This window comes from Brassica oleracea, chromosome C6 (genome assembly GCF_000695525.1).
Source record: "Brassica oleracea var. oleracea cultivar TO1000 chromosome C6, BOL, whole genome shotgun sequence".
Taxonomy (NCBI): Eukaryota; Viridiplantae; Streptophyta; class Magnoliopsida; order Brassicales; family Brassicaceae; genus Brassica; species Brassica oleracea.
The window spans coordinates 3,149,100-3,171,449 of NC_027753.1; the positions used below are offsets into that span (position 1 = coordinate 3,149,100).

Genomic DNA, 22,350 nt, shown 5'->3' on the forward strand with positions numbered 1-22,350 from the left:
AGATGTAGTTCCTAACATTAGCCAAATTTAAGGAAGAACTTTTACTAAACTGTGAAATTCGATAAAATCTCATGGTCGGTCCTGATTTTAGCAACGAATATATAGATAATACACACGCAAAATATCGAATTAAAACACAAGAGGTAGAAAAACAAGAGAAACGAAGGTAAGACTTTGTCCAGTGATGGTAAAAAACACCGCACACTGGAAATGTAAACGAAATACATAGATGGTGATGACTCAAGTCAAAATATGCGGAGAAGGAAAAAACATCTTAGGAGAATAATGTTCGACGTTGTTAACAAAAAGAATAGTGTTCAAAAATGTGAAAATATTAAATACAATGTTGACGCTTAAACCGTTAATGTTAGAATCAATAAATGCTTAAATGAAAATTTATTAAAATTCAAAATGCTTTACATCAGAAGCTCATTTCACCACTAACATACTACTATACACACAACAACATATTATTGAAAAGACAAACACATAATATATTAACCTATAACCTAATACTACATCACACAATAAAATACTAAATCATGTTCTTCACAAATAAATAATGACCATATAATTACATCATTCAAAAACATCATACTTAACAACAATAAAATAATATTCCGCACGAAACGCGGACACTCCCTAGTACACTATATATGAAGGAATTACACAAACTAACAAAGTTTCGGTTGCTAATATTTAAGAATATATCAAATAAGAGTGTCTTTAGGGCATTGATACAACTTTTTTTTTGTTATACATCCACCACCATTTCATTCTCATGTCATATATGATACTAGTTAAATTCACACTACTTGACATGTTTGCTAAGCATCTATTTAAAAAATTAAGAATAATTTAGAAGGATATATAGACAGATGAACATAATAAGATAGTCATTTTAACAAACAAACAAAAAAATCAGATGTTGTATTTAGGTCTGGGACGGATCCGGATATCCGGAAAATTTTGGGTACCTCCGGATCCGTGAATTTAATATCCGGATCTGGATTCGTGGTTTCCGGATATCCGAATTTTGGATATCCGTCCCGATATTCTATTACCCGCGGATATCCGGATCCGGATCCGTAAAAATAATTAAAAATAATATTTTTTAAAAAAAAAATACTAAATTTTTTAATATAATACATAAATCAAATATTTATAAATATATTTATATATGTCTATAATGTTGTAAAAACTAAAATATAATATTATAAGATTAATTCATGTATAAATATTAATATATCAAATATAAATATTAATGAAATTTAAAAATCTAATGTGTTTTAAAAATACGGATCAGGATCCGGATATCCGGACCTAAAAATTAAGATATCCGGATTCAGATTCGGTTTGGACGGATCCAAGAGTTTACTATCCGGATTCGGATCCGGACACCCTGGATATCCTATTTTCGGAGTGGATCCGGAGCGGATCTCGGATAATAAGTCTGAGGCCTAACTGGATTGTTTAGTATTATTACTAAACAATAAACAATACAGACGAGAGAAGAAGCTTACCCAAAAAAACCGCATAACGTTACAATAATTCAACAATATTAAAACAAAACAAGAAATTGAGAGAATAAATACGAAAAAACTTTGAACTGCTCGAAGCTTGAACAAAAGACGAGAGAAGAAGGGAAGATTCATCAATGGAGCGTCCTCCAGAAAGATCGAAACGCCTCCATAACTTCACCTTACCTTATCTCCGTTGGGGTCAACAAAGATTCCTCAGATGCGTCAATCTACCTTCACATCATCTTCCTTCTTCTTCTTCCTCTCCTTCTCCAGATCACGCAGCCAACAGATCTGTTGTGGCGGCGGTTCGTCCGTGGAATCTGAGGACGAGAAGAGCTGCGTGTAGTGAACCTGGAGACGAATCTCCGGCGAAGATCGAAATCGGCGTGAGGAGAGGTGTAGTAAATGGAGAAGAAATGGAGAAGGATGAGAAATTGAAATTCTCGGTTTCGTTGATGAAGAAAGAGATCGAAGAGGATTTTTCGAACATGATTGGGAAAAGACTTCCAAGGAGACCTAAGAAGAGACCAAGAACTGTTCAGAAGAAACTCAATGTAAGCTTTTTGTCTGAAAACTTTATGGTTTGGTCTGAGAAAATAATCAAAATCAATTGCTTATTATTTTTTTTGTTTTTTGTTTTGGGTAGACGATTTTTCCTGGATTGTGGTTGTCAGAAGAAGTAACGATAGATTCATATGACGTCCCTGAAGCTCTTGAAACGTGATAAAGGAGTTAACTTCTTTTGTTTTATCTGTTCTCGAGACATTCTCAAGTTGTCATTGTAAGCGAAGGAAAGTGTAGCGATCGTCCGTGAAGAAACCCAATTTCTGGTTTCTTCTATTACGGATATTCATCATGTTTTAGTTTAGAAGATTGTAGTATTGGTATTCATCACCAGTCTAGTTGTAATCTCCAGCTGTTTGTTTTTTTTGTAATTTCTGGTTTCTTGAGTATGTTTTATGACTCGGTTCAAGAACTTGCTGCTCGTTTCACCAATGGTTACATTTGAAAACATTTGTCAAGGGTTGGACAGGTTTCTCTGTCCAGACACTTCAATGTCTCATCTTCTTAAGGTGGTTACGTTCTCTCTGGTCATTTGTGTTACAGATATGAGTGTTTTTGTTTAATATCAAGATTAGTTTGAGTATGTACCACTCAACCTTATGCGCCTGAATATTGAACTAAAACAAATTATCCTGCTGTAATTTTTACTAAGTTAACATGATCATACACTAATAACGATCTTGAAAAAAAAAAAAAATCTTTTGAAGTTTCTTATTCTTGGATTTTTCGTCTTTGTGGTTTCATGTGTTATCTTGATTAGATGTTTACAACAATATATGAATGCATACAAGATCTTTTTGCTATCATATGTTGTTTGATAGCTTCATTTCAGACAAAAATCACAAAAGGTTCACATAGTTTTCTTCCTCTCTGAAATAGTCATATTTACACACCCTTTTTTTATCCAAGTCCAGATGATCCAGATTTATAGATGCATGAACCAACATCAGTTTTGTACAACTTTATCTACATACTTCTTTGAGGTAAGTTATTGCTTCTTTTTATTTATTTCTCAAGACTTTGTTCTATCACATCTTCAAGTGTTCATTTCATACTACTTGCATTACTCTCCCTTTCTAGATAACTATATATTAGATTGGGCTGAGTTTGTGTTAATCCCTTGTTCTCTATGATCATGATCCTTAAAGGGATGATCCATCCTAACGGTAACATACTTATTCAAACCCTGTCAAGATTACATTTAGATATTTTGATATATATAATGCAATTGCTTTCTCTGAAGACAAGTAATGAGTGCCTAACCACAATCTTTAGACAGATTACGCCCTTCTATTATTTTATTCCAAACCTTACAACTTCTTCCCACCAACTAACTTATGAGTTTTATTCCAAACCTTACAACTTCCATTGTTCTAAGAAAGCAAAGTTTGACATTGTTCTTTTGTTTCCAAATATGATCTGCACGGAGTCAAATCACCAGCGTATTTCCTTCTCCAGTGATCTTGGCCAATCAGATAACGCATCACCACCACCAGCCCTTATCCGAAGAGACGAATCTCTTCTTGATTCATCAAACTCTTCTTTCGAGTTCCACATCTCAAACAACTTTGATCCTGGAGACTCCTCACCAGCCGATGAGATCTTCGCTGACGGCATGATCCTCCCTTTCCATGTAACCCCACCTTCCACCGCACCAAAACGTCTCTACAAATACGAACTCCCTCCCATTACCTCCTCTCTTTCTCCATCTCCTCTCCCTCCACAACCATTACCGCCAAAACACATCGAGAAGGACACCAGCGGTGCAAACTCGGACTCAGAAGCAGAGAAGTCGTCAAAGTCGTTTTGGAGTTTCAAGAGAAGCTCGAGTCTCAACTGCGACTTAAAGAAGAGTCTGATCTGTTCGTTTCCTCGTCTCACGAGAAGCAACTCTACAGGTTCGGTTACTAATTCAAAGAGAGCAATGCTGAGAGATGTTAACAACCATAGGGTCTCTCCCACTTCTTCTTCTTCTTCTTCCTCTGTCTGTTGCAACTATCACTTCAGGCCTCAGAAGCACACAGGCAAGAAAGGTGAAGCAGGAGGAGGAAGCTTTTCGGCTATTCCAGTCCTCAGTGGTCCGTCTACGTTTGGGTTAGGATCGTTTCTACGTCACTCAAAGAAGAAGAAGAACAAGAAGTAGTAGATGGCTACATGAACAGAGAGTCTCGATAAATTGTTTTTATTTCCTCGTTTGATTGTTGTCTACATATTGTTGGGTGTTTTTTCGTGTTACTACTAAACGTTTTAGGTTGCTGTATTATTTTGAACAGGACACAACCTTAATGACACATTTAGCAATCAGACTGAAGTGGTCATATCTAACAGAAGCTACTTGTAACACAATGAATTTTATTGCGAATAATACCAAGTTTTTTTGTTGATACAAAAGGACTCTTTTCTTTGAATTGTCAATGAAGAGACAAGTAAGATGTGGGTAGCACCAACTGAATAAGATGTGTTAAAAGACTAGCTTTAAAGCCAAGAATAACTTGACCCGTTTACTAAATAAAGTCTTTTAAGTTATTTAACTGATTAACATAACTTTTTTCTTGTGTTTGAGAAGTTGGACATGACATGTTCCCCATTTGAATCAGAAGACGACAAAAATCACAAATAACCATCTGCTCAAAGCCAAGTCTAACTTGACCCGTTTACTTAATTAAGACTTTTAAGTTATTTAAGTGATTAACATAACATTTTGTGATTGAGAAATTGGACATGACATGTTCGCCATTTGTATCAGAAGAGACGACAAAAATCACAAAATATTTGTGATTTGTATTACATTTTTCCCATCAATATACAGATATACATGCTTTTTGGATACATATTGTGAGCTTGTTTAATAAGATACAACAATTACTTCAAATTTTTCTCGTTTTTTAAATTATTTTTCACAAAATTACACGTAGATTGTACATAAGCTTACGTAGATAATATTAAAATGGTAAAGGAAGATACCGGAGTCTCACAAGTCCAGTGATGCTATCTCAGATCGATGACATCGAACTTTAGATTTGGGTTCATGTAAACATCCGTACATGTATTGTAAATCGGTCCTCCGTCTGCCGGCGAACTGTGTGCGTGAAAGCCACGCTGGTCACAGTTTCTTATCACCGTCATCCCTCCCGGCGTTGTCAGCCGGAATATTCCATGTTTCCTACGAAGACAGAACCAGTTTATGGTTTCTCGAATCATTTCATGTTGAAATATAAAGATAAGGTTTTGGTCTTTATTACCTTGAAGAGTCTTGCGGGGCCATGACGATTGCCACAGCTTCCGGTAACATAATCTGAGAAACATTGTATAAGAGCATAAAGAGATGAACCCATTGTTGACATCGTGTTATGCAAATTATTTCGAACGATTATTTCCGTACCTGGTATGAATAGTGCGTGTGTACATCGATAGATGACATGAAACAAGACTGTGTCGGATGCGTCTGAAGAATTAGAGACAGTGATCAACAAGTCAGTAGAGAAATATAAGACACCACTTCGCCAATGAAAACGATCTTCAAGCATAAAGCAGTTAAAAATGGAGATAGAAAAACATGTATATGTTACTCACATGAATCCATCCAAGTGGGAAAAGAGATTGCTTGTCCTGTGCTTCAAATATCTCCTCCTCGTTTGTGGCCTGACACTGTAAAGAGAACGAGATATGACAGTGTTTAAGATTGGCATAGCTAATGAATGAATTAACTAAGTTGACATTCCAAAACAAGACTTACCGAGTCAGATGTTGATTCCTGTTTTGGTATGATGAGAGCTGTAATATAGAACTTTCTGTTTTTCTGCAACCATGTGATTCACAAATCATTATGAGCTGATCCATTTCAATATTGCTTTTTTCAGATTTGAGAAACAGAAGGCCATTGGCATATAACAACTCACTAGTGAACCAGCAAGAATACCACACGTCTCTAGATTCTTCTTGGTGTTTGACTTGGCAAGCCTCAAAAATGTATCCATCATTGTTGTCGCCTAAAAATAAGGCTATTATCAAAAATATACGAAGGCAACTGGATATATGAGCATAAAACCAGAGGCTGCTAACAAACTTTTTCTCAGTCTATTTTATCTTTCTGTAGATAATGAAACAATGCTTACGTGAGAAACGAAAAAAAAATGATATGTATGTATTGTCGAAGTCATATAGGACAAACGAACAAGATAAATCATTCACGACAAATCACCAATGGATGCATTCTAAATTCACTTTTCTCCCAATTGTTTGTATGAGTTTTGACATCAGAATAACAACAAAGAGGGGAGAGAGCTATAGCAAACTTACAATATGGAGTTCAAGAGGAGACTCTGACCGTAGAGACTCATCAGGTAAGGGGTTATCCATCTTACATTCCGCTTGTATCGCTTCATGACATGAACCAGCAGCCAAGTCTTGAACTTCTGCTAGTACTGGAGGTGGTGAAGGTTGCCTGATGATATGGTTGTAATTAACACTTTCGGATTCTTCGAAAGAAATCATGGATGAAAGCTCTTCGGTGTAATTTTTCTGGATATTTTCACTTGTTGATTCCACAACTGGCCTCTCAGGTTCGTTGTTACTGCCGTTTGTTATCATTGGTTTGCTATCCACGAATTGTCGTTGGAAGCTGTTTTCCATAGACAGCATCAGTAGAGAAAGTGAACACATAAGCGTGAGATTATCAAGTAACAAGAGCGAAAAATGTAAGCATATTAAACAAAATCTCATGATCTGCAGAATGAAAATGTACAATTTGCTTAAAAACCAGCTAGATGGTCAAACCTTGGGATTTCAACTGGTGCAAAATCTATATTGCTCGGATACTGAACCTGATAATAGAACAAAAAGGACATCAGCTTAGTGTGAAGAAGTGCATTAAAAAGTAGCATGATATATAATACCTTAATGTCAATCTTGGGAGGCTGCCACTGTGCACGGAGTCCACCTGGACCCAAGATAGAATGCTTGGAAAGGGATTCCTCTGTTGGTCGCATCAAGTTAACTGACCTAGAAAATCGTGCATCAAATTAAAAAAAACTATGAGACAGTATCAGGAAACCAGTGTAAGAAATATAGCTTAGATTGAGGACAGCTTCAATAAGTAAAATTGAAGACATACATCTTTCGGAAACGCTCTTCAAGTGGTGCAGCGTTCAAGAGTTGCTGACCCCTGGAACCCATGTAGCCAAAATTATGTCCAGAAGGATTTAGTACCTATGCAGAACAAGAGCAACAGAAAAAGGAGCAGGAAATGTTTATCTACTGAAGCTTAAAATTTCGCATCACAAAGTCATCTTTTACTAATTGAAACCAAAAGTTTCAGACACAAACAAGAGTGGAAAATAATGCATAATTAATAGAAATACGTATAGGCATGGCATATGCGACAAACACGATTAGAGCATATAAAGCACACCTTCGCATGATCATAGCTAGTTAAAGATGGTTTTACAGCGGAAGACCAACGTGGAGTACCATTTGCGGGATGAGCTTGCACACTATATCGAGGTAAAGGCTTAGGATTAAGTTCATCGATCCTTTGCTGTACAACTGGTTTCAACTTCTCCAGCTCGGTCAATACATCCAATAGTCTCTAGAATAGACAAGAAAAGCTCACATTTAACTACCGATAAACAGACAAAACATAAACATTGACAAGGGAGGATCATTAAGGATATATATAAACAGACAAAACATAAAAAAGCTCACATTTAATTTACTAAACACATTACCATTCTCAAATACTCTTTGTTGCTTTTAAGAGAAGTTCTGTAATCTCGATGGGAGGGTATGGTCTCGAGAGCCAAACTAGTTATAAGCAAAAACAAAAAAAACACAGTTAATTTCAGAAGAAGTAGTAGGATCTTGTTCTGTATTCAACGAGGGAGCCTTTTCATCCTCATGTATAGTCCTCACTCACCTCGAGAAACGCAGAAGCATGACATATAAATCAATTACATTCTTCTCAGCCCGGAATATGTTGGCCTACAAAAACGTTAAGAGAAGGAATCACTACCACAAATATGGAGGAATGACCTAAGAACTAAGTCTCGAGTTCCACTAAGACTACACAAGAATCAAGAGCACCTCAACAATAACCAGATTTTAGAAAATCAAACAAGTAACCCTAAATCAAAAATCAAAAATCAAAAGTGGAGGACCTGTTTGAGGATATTATCTGCGATCCTGAAGTAAAATTTGAGAGAGATACGATTGTCTACGGTTATTCTCCGAGCACTAGTGGAGAGATCGACGATCTCACAAGACGACCCCATAGTTGCTCCCAGCTGAGAAGAAAAACAAAAGCAAACTTCCTTCTCCGGTTCGCGTATAAATATATAGGACTTGAAGAATGAGCACGACGCTGAGAAGAGGCTCACGGAGATCTGAGCCGATCAGCGACGGAAGCGTCACAGGGTGGTGAAAACCGACGCCGCGTTAATGGCGATTTGGCGAGAGGAACAGCAAAAACCAGCGACGCTGAGTTGAGTAATTTGACTTTCTTTCAGGGGGCAATATGTAAATTAGATTTTAGGTGGGTGGGGGGGTTTGAGATTGACTAAAAAAATCGGGAACTTGGCATTTTAAACACCAAAAGTCTAACTTTCTATCACTTAAGTTTTTTTTATATCACTTTAACCCTTCAAATTGACATTTTTATCATAATAAACCTCTAAATACGTTTTCCTTTTCATAGACGATCGGTACTGTTCATTTTACAGGTCAAAATAATGACATATCAGTTTTTTTTCTAAAAATAAAAATAAAAATACACAAAAATACAAAAAAAATCGAATGAATGGAAACAATTGTAAAAAATTCAAAACAAAATTTTAAAAAAATCTAAAGATTCAAAAAACATAAAAATTAAAATTAAAATTTCAAACTTAAAAATAAAATAAAATATTAAAAATTCTAAAAATTCAAAATAAAATCTAAAATAAAAAGTCAAATTTAAAAAAATAAATTTTAAAATTTTTTTTTAAAAAATTCTAAAATAATATCTAAAATTAAAACTTCAAACTTAAAAATTAAAATTGTAAAAAACAAATTGTAAATATTTAACCAAAAAAATTATATTTATTTTAAAATACCATCCAATTAAAGTGACAATCACTTATGATGATATCAAAACTTGCATCCATCAAAAACAATATATCAAAACTTGCTACCATCAAAAACTTTTTTTTTGATAATCCGAATATCCAGACACCTTACATAGCCCGACTAGCGCCTAAGTATACTTCGCAGAAAAAATCTCGGGGGCCGCCAATTTCACCCCATGTTAATTGGTGGTGACCACACGCATGGCTAATAATTCTCTCAAATACATTCTATTGAGTTTTGTCCCAAAAAGATTTTCTAAGAAAGAAAATTACCAAAAATGTTTCATTAAAGATAGAAAGAAAATGACCAAAAATGTTTAATTAAAGATGCAAAAGACTCTTATGCTCTAAATATATAAATACAAATAAATAAAGAAAAATTTCAAATTATTATTTTTTAAATATTTTAGATTTTATTTTAGAATTTTAAAAATTTTATTTTCGTTAACCTCTAAAATGAACAGTACCGGTCGTATATGAACTGGAAAACGTCGTTGGAGGCTTATTATGATAAAAATGTCACTTTGAAGGTTTAAAGTTCTAGTCAAAAAACTTCAATGTTTAAAGTGCTAGAAAGTGACACTCCCAGTGTTTAAAATGTGATTTTCCCAAAAAATCCACCTTACAATTTGTTTCAGTTTTATATTCAATTTCGTTCATATAGTTTATGTTTCAAAACATGATTTTTCTTGAAAAAACTAAACAAAAAATAACCCGATTAGATCAAACCAAAAAACAAACCAAACCGAATACAAACCGAATCGAATATAAACCGAATCAACCAAACCAAAATAATCATGGTTTACTTCAGTTGGAAAAATGCTAGAACCGACTGACCAAACCGTATTAACCCGAAACGGATGTCGTTTTGACTCTTGGTTTAAATTACGTTTTTGTTTTTTACCCAATTTTCTTTTAACATAAAACAAAAAGAACCTTAGAAACTCAGAGACATGAACAAGCGATACGAATGATTGGTTAGAATGGTTGTAAGAGAAGCGAGTGTTATAACTTTCTAATCGAGATCAACTGTTAATCGTGGGTAAGTAGTAGAAGCAAAAATGAGATATTTTCACCAATCCATCTTGAAATAGATGCCATCTTCGGCACTCAAGACAAGCGCCGTAACCATATAGATGCCATCTTAATCACTGTTGGAGATGACTGAGAGACCGCAAGATCGTGAACTTGAATGTAAGAAGTAAAAGTCGCAGAAGCAGAAACCACAACATTAACTGAGAAAAGTAAGTATCATTTTTACCAAAACAAAAAGAATCATTGAGGTAGATCCAACCCAGTGACGCCGCCCAAGGTCTCTCTTCCGAAGAAAGAATCATCATCTCAAGGTCAGCGGGGAAGGAAGCTTTTCAATCTTCTTCGGAAGTCATCGGAAATGGACGGGGCCGACAACACCGTCCTCCTCGCTAGATTTTATTCTCATCCCCCGGAGAAGGATGAATCGAAGGATCAAGCCCTTGGCAGCCGGACCCATCGATGGATTTTATAGAAAGGTCTCCGACATCAGAACACACCTGGGAAAAACTGATACGCCGCAGCAAGCAAAAATTCTTCACAAAAAACAATTAACAGTGCAAGATAGGACCAGGAGTGTTCAGTCTGGATATCGATTCGGTTTCGGTTCGACTTTTTGGTATTTCAGTTTATAAAAAATAACTATCATATTAAAACTATATTTATTTTGTTTTGGTTCGGTTTATATAACTTCAATTTTCTGTTTTTTCGGTTCTATACCAAAAACCTATAAATATATTTATATTTTATAATATTTTATGAATTTCAGTTTATATGATTAGATATCAACTTTAATATAACATGAAGTATTTCGGTTTTTAAATAAATTATTTTTTTTTACTATTTAAATAATTAGTAAACATATTAAGTTAATAATAATAGTTTTTATAGAATACAAATAAGAAAAATTAGTAATCCATAATATTATTAAATAACTAAATATTAGCACACATATTTGTTAGCAAAAAGGTAAAAAATCTGTTTTGTTTAATTTGATAAAAGGAAAAATAAATTTTAACTTAAAATAAAATATTAAATTACTAAAATCAACATTTTAAGTATGAAGTCATATCAATAAATAAATAATGTATATATTATTAATTGTATTATAAAATTTACATATAATTAGATTACTATATTTTTAGTTGATCGGTTTATTCGGTTTGGTCAGTTTATAAACCAAGTCATATCCATATACCCCGGTTTCTTAAAAATAACATTCATTCGGTATGTTCGGTATTACCAAATCCAAACCAATTTTTCTATTTTGGTTTGGTTTAATTTTAGTTGGTTCGGTTTTACCGGATTGAACGAATCCCTCCTTCGTCGGAAAAGATACATAAGAAATAAACTGCTCAAATAATTAAAGTAAAAATTGGAAAGATTCAAGGACATCTAAATAACCGTAAATAACCTATAAATAACCCATAAACTTAAAATAAGATGTAAATAGCCCCTAAATCTTGATTAACTTTTAGAAGTGTGGGGTCAAATACACAATTACATATTTCCAAAAACCCTAACGCCTCTTCAAAACCTTGGCGAGGACCACGACGAACAATGGATAGTTCGGTCTGTGGGGAATGCAAGTTGAAACCATGGAAGTACAAGTGTCCGGGATGTTCGATCCGTTCCTGTGGGCTTCCTTGTGTGAAAGCTCACAAGCAGCGAACAGGTTGTACAGGCAAGAGGAAGGTCACAGACTTCGTTACCCTCTCACACTTCGACGATAGTCTCCTTCTCTCTGGTATAATTTCACTTTTGATCTCCTGTAAATGCAGAGAGAGAGAGAGTGTTAGCTTTCTCATTCTAATCTTGTTTTGTATGATAAGACTACAGAATGCTGGAGGAGACAAAGAGAGTAGCAGAGTCTGCTAAGAGAATGAGAAATCAGATATGCAAAAATCCTTACTTTAAGGAATCTCAGCGTACTAAACTTCGAGCTGCTGCTGCTAGGGGAAGTACTAATCTACTGTTTCTTTCTAGTGGAATGTTGAACCGGGAAAGGAATCAGACTCGTTATGATAACCGGTAAATCATTATGACTCTGAATGTAATGGTTTTGAGCAATTTTGACCAATCTTTTTTTTTTTTTTTTTTTTTTTTTTTTTCAGGAGTAAGTGCATCTCTTGGACAATTGAGTGGCGGTTCCACTCTACAGATGTGGTTCTTGTTGACCATGGGTTAGTTATCTTCTATTTGACTTTCAGTTTTCATGTTTGTTTGTTTTTTTTGCTCTATTTAACGTTTGAAAACAATCCATCGCCAGAGTTGGTGAAGATACAAGTCTTTGCTCTGTCATAGAGAATCATCTTAAGCCAGGCCCTTGGATTCACAAGCTCAAGCCTTTTTGTGATGTGGATCTTGTTTCTCTCAAACTTTTTATCCGCCAACACCAAAAGGTATCATTCTCGTCTTTTGTTGGTTCTTCTGCTCGTCTAATCTTAAAACAATATTTACTTTTCTCCTCTTTTGTTGCAGGGTGCAAAGGCTACTTTCAAGGAGCTGGACATCAAGGCTTCTTTGAGGCAACAACTTGCCAAAGTAGCTATTGTAGAGTACCCGGTGATCCATGTATATCTGCCTTCACAGAGCTATGACTTTGAAGGTATCAGAGACTTCTACCACTTAAACACCACACCTGATCCTAATGGTTCCTTATACTATAGCCACGGAGATACTACAGAAGGTAAAATAACCTCACGAGAAGAGGAAATAGGAGAAGACGGCCGTTGAAACTTTTTTGATCAGCAAAAGGATTATATTCATGCCTAAGCTCCCATGTCAAGCACATTGGCTATTGTTAGTATCATCAGAAGCTTTTTACTGAATGAGATAGGCCAATCCATTTGGTTGCTGCTACGTTTTGGGTTTAGGCTTTGATCAACTACAATGTTTTTGTGTAGCGAGCTTGATTGTTACGTTCTCCGAAGTTTTTGTTCAGCCTTACTTTATCAACATAAACAAATCTTTGATACATATAATCTTTAGGAACCAAATCAAGACCACATATTTGATCAACCAAAGATGTTATTTCAGTTTCTTTCTTTTTTTTTTGGAACGCATCAAGTAGGAACAAAAGAGGAGCACAACAACAGAGTATAAAAACGTACCATACCAGTAATCATTTATATCTTTGATCAAAAGGTAAGCTTTATCAAGTAGGGAATGCTAACTGAAACACCTCAATGATAGCAGTCCAAATGAGAAGAGAAAATAACCAATATGATTCTTATGATCGGTTAAACTTTTAAAGAATCCAATCAAGAAGATTTGCATCTTCTACAAATGAAACAAAAGGAACAAACGTGACAAGCAAAACTTTCTTCTTTCTCAACAAATCGATACCAAAATTTGAAATTAATAAGAACCCCCTAACCCGCTGTTGGAGAAAGTGAGGAATCCCCTCTAATGGACAGGAGAACCCGACCCGGGGTGGCTGAGTACATTTACTCGATTCAACACTTACAACGTTTGCACATGGCTGGGTTCAATTTTTGCTCTCGTCTGAGTAAAAATACATTACTCCATTCACCATTGTTGTTTACATCTGAGTAAAAATACATTAACATGAATAAGATTATGTTGTTCTTTGTAATCTTCATCAAGGTATTAATCTACTTGTGTTGTTGTCTAGTTTATATATTTGGTATATTTCATTGAATATGCTAACTCCTTATAAAATTAACAAAAAGAAACGTTATAGAAAAGAGAAAAAATCATTGCTCTTATTAATTTATTATCCATCGCAAAGAAAGCACACGAATAAGGTGAGAAAGAGACTAAGTCATCCAAAGAGATCATCGACACATTCATTCAAAAGCCCATTGGTTTTCTTTGCGAATCTCTTCCTCTTCTTCGGGTGTGAAATCGTTCTCGATGTTTAACACAGTACGAGTCTCCTCTGGAGTTTTACCTGTGATCATATCAGCCACTGTTTGGCAACCAAGATCAAGAAGATTTTTTATATTCAGAAAATTAGCAGCAAGAATAAGGTTAAAGATCGTCGACTGGTCTGTTTTCATGAACTCGGCATCCCAAGCCTTGAGCTCCTCTCTAGAGGAAGAGGACGAGTCACCATCGGGGAGGACGACGTGTTTCTTGCAATACTCGATCACTTTAGAGAGGATCTCGCCATTAATGTTGGAAATAGGGATTCCATTGTCGACGCAATCATCTTCAATCATGTGAGCTATGGTCTGCGACTGGAGAGCCACTGCTGTTGGAGCAAATAATAGTAGCCGTTAAGTATTTGAAGTTGTCTTTGTGTCATGTTTGATTCAGTCTTTGATCGTGTCAATAAGATCCGAGTATCTCGGTAGTAGTTGGTCCTAGTGGTCTTAGTTGTTAGTTTGTTTCAGCTTTTGTAGGAACGACTTGTTCTCTTTGTAAGGCGTTATATATGGCCATCTTTTTATTGAATAAGATCAGAGTTTACAAGTCATTTACAGAGCAATAGATATTACAAATTGGTATCAGAGCTCTGTTCTCGACAATCAAAGCCGCAGCTTTCTAAACTCAAGAGTAAGAAGAGATGGAAGAAGAGAAGATGAAGGTGCCCCAGTTTGATGGACATTGGGATCATTGGAGTGAGGTCATGGAGAATTTCTTTCGAGCCAGAGGATTGTGGAGCCTGATTGAAAACAGGCTAGAGGAACCAACAACCACCACTATCCTCACCACGGAGCAGAGGACACAACTCGACAACGCCAAGATGAATGACCACAAGGTCAAACATTACCTCTATCAAGCCATTGATAGGGTCACATTCGAGCAAATCCTCAACCGAAGCACTTCCAAGATCATATGGGAGTCAATGAAGGGAAAGTTTGGAGGAAATGCCCGAGTGAAGAAGTCCTTGCTACAGAAGCTCAGGAGAGACTTTGAGCTACTGGAGATGAAGGATGATGAAAAAGTGGAAGAGTATTTCACTAGAGTCTTAGCCGTCACCAACCAAATGAGAAGTAATGGAGAGGTGTTGGAAGACACGAAGGTGGTTGAGAAGATCCTGAGAACCTTGAGCGAAAGGTTCATGTATGTTGTTGTCTCCATTGAAGAATCAAAGGAGATTGAAAGAATCTCAGTGGATGAGCTTCAAGCTTCATTGGTGGTCCATGAACAGAAGTTCAAGAAAACAGAGAAGGGAGAAGATCAAGTGCTGAATGTCACCCATGGAAGAGGAACCGGAACCCGAGGGAGAGGTTTCAATGGAAGAGGTCGTGGCCGTGGCCGTGGAAGAACACCTTTCAATAAAAGCACTGTGGAATGCTACAAATGCCATCGTTTGGGTCACTTCCAAAACGAGTGTCCTAAGTGGGCAGAGGAAGCCAACTATGTAGAAGAAGATGAGGATATGCTGCTGATGGCATATACTGAGGAAGAAGAGATCAATGAGGAGAACGTTTATCAAGTGCTGATGACTCACTCGGGAAAACAAGATGCAGTGAAGAAGAAGGTGTGGTTCTTAGACTCTGGTTGCTCAAATCACATGAGTGGGGATCAAGACGTGTTCTCATCCATGGACACAAAGTTCAAGCACTCTGTCAAGTTGGGAAACAACATGAAGATGGAGGTTGTTGGGAAAGGGAACGTGAAACTGGTACTAAACAACAAAGCTTACATCATCACAGATGTGTACTACGTACCGGAGCTCAAAAACAACCTGATAAGTCTTGGACAGCTGCAAGAAAAGAAGGTCACCATCATCATTCAACACGGAGCCTGCAAGATATATCATGAAGAGAAGGGCCTAATTACAGAGAGCAGAATGAGTGTGAACAGAATGTTCGTGCTGATCGATCAAACAGATGAAGCCGAGAGAGGAAAGCAACAATGTCTTCTCACAACTACAGAGGACATGTCACGACTCTGGCACGAGCGTTATGGTCATCTCAGTCATCGAGGGATGAAGACTCTACAGAGTAAAGGGATGGTACGTGGTCTTCCTGACTTTGATGCTCAGAACTTTACATGTTCAGATTGCTTGGTGGGAAAGCGACCGAGGAAACCAATACCTAAGAAAAGCACATGGCGGGCTAAGGAGGTACTGGAGCTGATCCACTCTGACATATGCGGGCCAATCAGGGAGTCAATGAAGGGAAAGTTTGGAGGAAATGCCCGAGTGAAGAAGTCCTTGCTACAGAAGCTCAGGAGAGACTTCGAGCTACTGGAGATGAAGGATGATGAAAAAGTGGAAGAGTATTTCACTAGAGTCTTAGCCGTCACCAACCAAATGAGAAGTAATGGAGAGGTGTTGGAAGACACGAAGGTGGTTGAGAAGATCCTGAGAACCTTGAGCGAAAGGTTCATGTATGTTGTTGTCTCCATTGAAGAATCAAAGGAGATTGAAAGAATCTCAGTGGATGAGCTTCAAGCTTCATTGGTGGTCCATGAACAGAAGTTCAAGAAAACAGAGAAGGGAGAAGATCAAGTGTTGAATGTCACCCATGGAAGAGGAACCGGAACCCGAGGGAGAGGTTTCAATGGAAGAGGTCGTGGCCGTGGAAGAACACCTTTCAATAAAAGCACTGTGGAATGCTACAAGTGCCATCGTTTGGGTCACTTCAAAAACGAGTGTCCTAAGTGGGCAGAGGAAGCCAACTATGTAGAAGAAGATGAGGATATGCTGCTGATGGCATATACTGAGGAAGAAGAGATCAATGAGGAGAACGTTTATCAAGTGCTGATGACTCACTCGGGAAAACAAGATGCAGTGAAGAAGAAGGTGTGGTTCTTAGACTCTGGTTGCTCAAATCACATGAGTGGGGATCAAGACGTGTTCTCATCCATGGACACAAAGTTCAAGCACTCTGTCAAGTTGGGAAACAACATGAAGATGGAGGTTGTTGGGAAAGGGAACGTGAAACTGGTACTAAACAACAAAGCTTACATCATCACAGATGTGTACTACTTACCGGAGCTCAAAAACAACCTGATAAGTCTTGGACAGCTGCAAGAAAAGAAGGTCACCATCATCATTCAACACGGAGCCTGCAAGATATATCATGAAGAGAAGGGCCTAATTACAGAGAGCAGAATGAGTGTGAACAGAATGTTCGTGCTGGTCGATCAAACAGATGAAGCCGAGAGAGGAAAGCAACAATGTCTTCTCACAACTACAGAGGACATGTCACGACTCTGGCACGAGCGTTATGGTCATCTCAGTCATCGAGGGATGAAGACTCTACAGAGTAAAGGGATGGTACGTGGTCTTCCTGACTTTGATGCTCAGAACTTTACATGTTCAGATTGCTTGGTGGGAAAGCGACCGAGGAAACCAATACCTAAGAAAAGCACATGGCGGGCTAAGGAGGTACTGGAGCTGATCCACTCTGACATATGCGGGCCAATCAATCCCATCACCACTGGTGGCAAGAGATACATCCTATGCTTCATTGATGATTGCAGCAGAGAGGCTTGGGCGTATCTGTTGAAAGAGAAGTCAGAAGCATTCGCTCAGTTCAAAATATTCAGAAAGAAAGTTGAAACTGAGAGTGGGAAGATCATGAAGTGCTTAAGGACCGATAGGGGAGGGGAGTACACTTCACGAGAGTTCTCAGAATTCTGCAAGGAACATGGGATTCGAAGACAATTGACCACAGCCTACACCCCTCAACAGAATGGGATCGCAGAGAGAAAGAATCGAACCGTGATGAACATGGTCAGGTCTCTTCTATCCACCAAGAAGGTACCAAAGAATTTTTGGGCAGAAGCTGTCATCTAGACATTCTACATCCTCAATAGGTGTCCAACTGTCTCGGTGAAGAACATCACACCGCAGGAAGCTTGGAATGGAGTTAAGCCAATTGTGGAGCATTTGAGAGTTTGGGGAAGCATTGTTCACGTGCACATCTCAGATGAGAAACGAAGTAAGCTAGACGATAAGAGCATGACATGTGTTCTGTTTGGCTTCTCTGAAGAATCAAAAGGGTACAGGATGTACAACCCCAAGACAAAGAAGATTGTGGTGAGCAGAGACGTGGTGTTCGAGGAAGACAAAAGATGGGACTGGGAAGAAGAAGAAGAACACACTGAAACCGTACTCACCTGGAATGATGACGATCTAAGCTGGGGAGAAAATGATGAAGAAGGAAGCGAAGGTGAAAACGAAGCCGAGGTACCACAAGCAGATGCTGAGCCAGAGCCACCTATGGAGCAGCTAAATGATCCGGTTGTGGGGATCAGGGAGGGAAGAGGAAGAAGACCTCCACGATATCTAAGTGATTATGTCACTGGCTTTGGAGAAATAAACGAAGAGGAAGAAGAGCTGGTTAACATGGTGGAGCTGTCTTCTTCTGATTCCACAACCTATGAAGAAGCAGAGAACAGTCTGAAATGGAGAGAGGCAATGGATGATGAGATGGCTTCTATCGAGAAGAATCAGACCTGGAAGCTAACAAAGCTACCAAGTGAAGCGAAGTGCATTGGTGTCAAATGGATCTACAAAACTAAGTTGAATGAGAATGGAGACGTAAGCAAATACAAGGCGCGACTGGTGGCCAAGGGTTACTCTCAAGAGCAAGGGCTTGACTACACTGAAGTTTACGCACCAGTTGCTAGAATGGACACCATTCGAACTATCCTAGCCACAGCTGCACAGGAGCTTGGGACGTCTATCAGTTAGACGTAAAGTCTGCCTTTCTGCACGGGGTCCTCGCTGAAGACGTCTATGTTCAACAACCTAAAGGCTATGAGGTAATAGGACAAGAAGACAAGGTCTACAAGCTCCACAAGGCATTGTATGGCCTAAAGCAGGCTCCAAGGGCGTGGTTCAGTCGGATTGAGGAATACTTCAGTAAGGAAGGGTTCATGAAGTCTCAAAACGAAGAAACCTTGTTTCTTAAGGTTGATCGTGGTAATATCTTGATTGTCAGTGTGTATGTGGATGATATTATTTACACAGGAGATGACATGAAGATGATGGAAGATTTCAAGAACTCAATGCAAAAGGAGTTTGATATGAGTGATTTGGGGAAGATGAGATACTTCTTGGGGATTGAAGTGTTGCAGACTTCAAGCGGCATTCATATCTCTCAAACAAAGTATGCGCTTGAAGTTCTGAGACGCTTTGAAATGGAGAGCTGCAACGCAGTGTACAATCCAATGGTACCCGGGGAGAAGCTCAACATGGATGAAGAGGGAGAACGAGTTGACGCAACCTACTACAAGCAAATCATCGGCAGTCTTATGTATCTGACAACAACAAGACCAGACTTGCAATTCTCTGTAAGTCTCTTAAGTCGCTTCATGTCAAGTCCCACCACGTTACATGTTCAAGCAGCCAAGAAGGTGTTGAGGTATCTGAAGGGGACTATTGACTTTGGGATTTGGTACAAGAGAGGAGGCGGTGGAGAACTGTTAGTTTACACTGACAGTGATTTTGCAGGAGATGTTGATACTAGGAAGAGCACTTCAGGATATGTCTTTCTCATGGACAATGCAGCAGTAGCATGGCTATCCAAGAAGCAACCAATTGTGACACTATCCACTACCGAAGCTGAGTATGTTGCTGCTTCTGTATGTGCCTGTCAAGCCGTGTGGTTCAGAAGAATGATGCAAGAGTTGGGACATGAAGCAACAGAAGGTACCACGATATTGTGTGATAACACATCGACAATCAAGCTATCAAAGAATCAGGTCTTTCATGGGAGGTGCAAACACATTGGAGTTCGCTTTCACTTTCTTCGTGAGCTGGTGAACAATGGAGAGATAAGCTTGAAGCATTGCGGATCACAGGAGCAGGTTGCTGACATATTTACAAAACCATTGAGGCGTGAAGTATTTGAGAAGCTGAGGAGTAAGCTCGGAATTTGCTCTGTTTCGAGTAAGCTAAGTCTTGTGCACCAAGCTTAGTTTAGGGAGCGTTTGTTGGAGCAAATAATAGTAGCCGTTAAGTATTTGAAGTTGTCTTTGTGTCATGTTTGATTCAGTCTTTGATCGTGTCAATAAGATCCGAGTATCTCGGTAGTAGTTGGTCCTAGTGGTCTTAGTTGTTAGTTTGTTTCAGCTTTTGTAGGAACGACTTGTTCTCTTTGTAAGGCGTTATATATGGCCATCTTTTTATTGAATAAGATCAGAGTTTACAAGTCATTTACAGAGCAATAGATATTACAACTGCTTCTTCAACCTCAAAGATGTGGCCATCCGAGCTCTTCAACACGATCTTCTTGGAGGTCGACATCGTCCGTTCTTTGTAATGAGAAAACTAGGACTTATGATATTTATTTAATGCGGTGACTGATACAATCTATCCATATAAATATGATTTTGAGTCGGTGCTTAGTCAAAACATTATTGGAGAATATGGAAATCTATCAATTTTATGGTAAGCAGTGAGCACTATCCTAAAAGAAGAAAAAACAAATATGGAAATATATCAGTTACAAAAAACAAAATATGGAAATATATTAACTATGTAAATTCAACATGCTTAATAAAAGCAAATATGGAAATATATTTAAATCTTAGTTTCTGTTTTGACTCTTGAGATTTAATAAAGAAAACCGTTCGATAGCACGTGTCTCAACGGCGTGGTCAGTTCTTTGTTTACGGGAAAGGTAAATTATTTAGGGGAGGGCTTACTGAATTCAAGGATGATGGAGGGTTTCTTGAATTCAAGGATTTTGATGGAGATTTAAAAGGAGATTTTGGTAGGATTTGGTAAAAAAAAATTTAAAATATTTTAATAATAATATCGGCCTATGGTATATAGGTTGGTAGGTATAGGCAAAAAATTATATTTACGACTTGCGCTATATTGCTCTGATTTTTGGCTTAAGTATTGAGACTACGTTAATCAACCATAGTCAGACACTAAACTATGTTAACAAACAATGATGTTGACATATATATAGGTTGCCGATGAAGAGATCTGTTAATATATTGCTAGTTTCTGCAACACACATCTATTTGCATCACTTTGTGTTGTTGTCGTAGTCTTAACCCCATATTTTTTCGTCTGAATAACTCGCAGGTACATGCCCGACACCATTGATGTTGCTGAAGGTCAGCAACAAAGATCAACAGGGTGTGAATGCTAATCACCGGAGAGGGTACTACTAGTATTCTGTTTTTTCTTTTTCCAAACTTCAATTTTGTACTACACAATATCGAATGTAATGTCAAGTTCAATGAAATGAATTGTTTTCCATTTCCAGATAATATTAAAAACATTAATGTCATCACATTGGGATCTTTCTTCTCTGTCTCTTCTACATTTCTTCAAAAACTTGACTACAACTCATTCTTGGCGTTCAATTTAATTGACAGCTTTAACTGCAAAATCAAACATGTTAAGATCAAAACAAAAAGTAATGAAGTCGAAGAGGACCTGAGCTAGCGAAGCTCTGTAAGAAAGGTTATTCTTTTTCATCATCAACAAATCAATAAGATTATCTGGCCTTTTAGACTCAGCATCATAGGCTGAGCCATGTTCTGAAAGTCAACAGCCTTGGTGATGCAACGCATCTATGGACCGTTGAAGACTCTCGCACTGAGTGTCTTACTTGCGCGACAAGAAAGGGATTTGACATGTTTTATTTTTGGCTTTGTTTTCTTAGAGATAATTACAACTCCTTTTATTGTTACTTCCTTTTCATAGGTGTATATATTCACCTTAAGATACCTTGTTATTTTCACGTTGGATTTTATAAACTGCTTTTAGCAATTGAGCTTTATCGCTTGAAGAGGAGAACTCTTAACCCGTTGAATTCAGCGACTGCTTTGTTGAACTCAAGATCCGAGTTTGAATTCGACTTCTACTGGAGAGTTTGAATTCGATTTCGTTATTTAGCTTCCGCATCTCTATCAGTTGGTATCAGAAACAACACGTTCTGGGAATCAACTTCTTCTTGCAACAATGCCTCCAAAGAAGCAAAACGACGCCCCCGCCAACAACCGTGACATCGCGGACTGGACGGAACTTCGTCAAACTCTTGTGGCGATGCAAGAAAACATCCAAACTACCATCCAAACCACGATGTTGGAGATGGGAGATATGCTCGCGCAGAGACATGCGGGTCAGTTTCCTATTCACAACGAGGATGAGGACGATGATTTCGAGGATGTTAGGGTCAATCCGTTCGCCGGACTTGGACCTATTGGTGAACAACGCTGACCTCCGCGTGGGCCTG

General features: G+C 37.9%; 5 protein-coding genes across 5 annotated transcripts; 3 read left to right on the forward strand and 2 right to left on the reverse strand.

Moving 5' to 3' along the window:
- The first annotated feature begins 1,519 nt into the window (after positions 1 to 1,519).
- LOC106298824 lies at positions 1,520 to 2,610 on the forward strand. Its single transcript, XM_013734959.1, has 2 exons — positions 1,520 to 2,077; positions 2,170 to 2,610. The coding sequence occupies exons 1-2, from the start codon at positions 1,658 to 1,660 to the stop codon at positions 2,245 to 2,247; spliced, it is 498 nt and encodes a 165-aa protein (XP_013590413.1). The 5' UTR covers positions 1,520 to 1,657; the 3' UTR covers positions 2,248 to 2,610.
- Positions 2,611 to 3,370: 760 nt separating this feature from the next.
- On the forward strand, positions 3,371 to 4,386 carry LOC106299529. Its single transcript, XM_013735607.1, has one exon. The coding sequence runs from the start codon at positions 3,502 to 3,504 to the stop codon at positions 4,228 to 4,230; it is 729 nt and encodes a 242-aa protein (XP_013591061.1). The 5' UTR covers positions 3,371 to 3,501; the 3' UTR covers positions 4,231 to 4,386.
- Positions 4,387 to 4,847: 461 nt separating this feature from the next.
- On the reverse strand, positions 4,848 to 8,636 carry LOC106296387 (AMSH-like ubiquitin thioesterase 1). The gene is made up of 14 exons (XM_013732514.1): positions 8,243 to 8,636; positions 8,002 to 8,066; positions 7,814 to 7,889; positions 7,498 to 7,674; positions 7,201 to 7,295; positions 6,983 to 7,088; positions 6,864 to 6,910; positions 6,387 to 6,708; positions 5,987 to 6,076; positions 5,824 to 5,886; positions 5,661 to 5,735; positions 5,470 to 5,532; positions 5,330 to 5,382; positions 4,848 to 5,250 (listed from the first exon to the last, which is right to left on the reverse strand). Exons 1-14 carry the CDS (start codon positions 8,354 to 8,356, stop codon positions 5,076 to 5,078), a joined length of 1,521 nt encoding a protein of 506 aa, XP_013587968.1. The 5' UTR covers positions 8,357 to 8,636; the 3' UTR covers positions 4,848 to 5,075.
- Positions 8,637 to 11,366: 2,730 nt separating this feature from the next.
- LOC106299208 (box C/D snoRNA protein 1-like) lies at positions 11,367 to 13,172 on the forward strand. The gene is made up of 5 exons (XM_013735333.1): positions 11,367 to 11,966; positions 12,052 to 12,250; positions 12,334 to 12,402; positions 12,489 to 12,621; positions 12,701 to 13,172. The coding sequence occupies exons 1-5, from the start codon at positions 11,780 to 11,782 to the stop codon at positions 12,953 to 12,955; spliced, it is 843 nt and encodes a 280-aa protein (XP_013590787.1). The 5' UTR covers positions 11,367 to 11,779; the 3' UTR covers positions 12,956 to 13,172.
- Positions 13,173 to 13,861: 689 nt separating this feature from the next.
- On the reverse strand, positions 13,862 to 20,424 carry LOC106299124 (SKP1-like protein 1A). The gene is made up of 2 exons (XM_013735261.1): positions 20,333 to 20,424; positions 13,862 to 14,435 (listed from the first exon to the last, which is right to left on the reverse strand). The coding sequence occupies exons 1-2, from the start codon at positions 20,397 to 20,399 to the stop codon at positions 14,032 to 14,034; spliced, it is 471 nt and encodes a 156-aa protein (XP_013590715.1). The 5' UTR covers positions 20,400 to 20,424; the 3' UTR covers positions 13,862 to 14,031.
- Between the last annotated feature and the right edge of the window lie 1,926 nt (positions 20,425 to 22,350).

Bases quoted from the DNA above. Each gene is read 5' to 3' on its own strand.
- LOC106298824 (XM_013734959.1), top strand. From the start codon at position 1,658: ATGGAGCGTCCTCCAGAAAGATCGAAACGCCTCCATAACTTCACCTTA. The intron at 2,078-2,169 runs GTAAGCTTTTTG...TGTTTTGGGTAG, and splicing joins CTGTTCAGAAGAAACTCAAT to ACGATTTTTCCTGGATTGTG.
- LOC106299529 (XM_013735607.1), top strand. From the start codon at position 3,502: ATGATCTGCACGGAGTCAAATCACCAGCGTATTTCCTTCTCCAGTGAT.
- LOC106296387 (XM_013732514.1), bottom strand. From the start codon at position 8,356: ATGGGGTCGTCTTGTGAGATCGTCGATCTCTCCACTAGTGCTCGGAGA. The intron at 5,736-5,823 runs GTAAGTCTTGTT...TTCTCTTTACAG, and splicing joins AGGAATCAACATCTGACTCG to TGTCAGGCCACAAACGAGGA. The intron at 5,251-5,329 runs GTAATAAAGACC...CTGTCTTCGTAG, and splicing joins GCCCCGCAAGACTCTTCAAG to GAAACATGGAATATTCCGGC.
- LOC106299208 (XM_013735333.1), top strand. From the start codon at position 11,780: ATGGATAGTTCGGTCTGTGGGGAATGCAAGTTGAAACCATGGAAGTAC. The intron at 12,403-12,488 runs GTTAGTTATCTT...ATCCATCGCCAG, and splicing joins GTGGTTCTTGTTGACCATGG to AGTTGGTGAAGATACAAGTC. The intron at 12,622-12,700 runs GTATCATTCTCG...CTTTTGTTGCAG, and splicing joins TTATCCGCCAACACCAAAAG to GGTGCAAAGGCTACTTTCAA.
- LOC106299124 (XM_013735261.1), bottom strand. From the start codon at position 20,399: ATGTCGACCTCCAAGAAGATCGTGTTGAAGAGCTCGGATGGCCACATC. The intron at 14,436-20,332 runs TTGTAATATCTA...CTCCAACAGCAG, and splicing joins CTTTGAGGTTGAAGAAGCAG to TGGCTCTCCAGTCGCAGACC.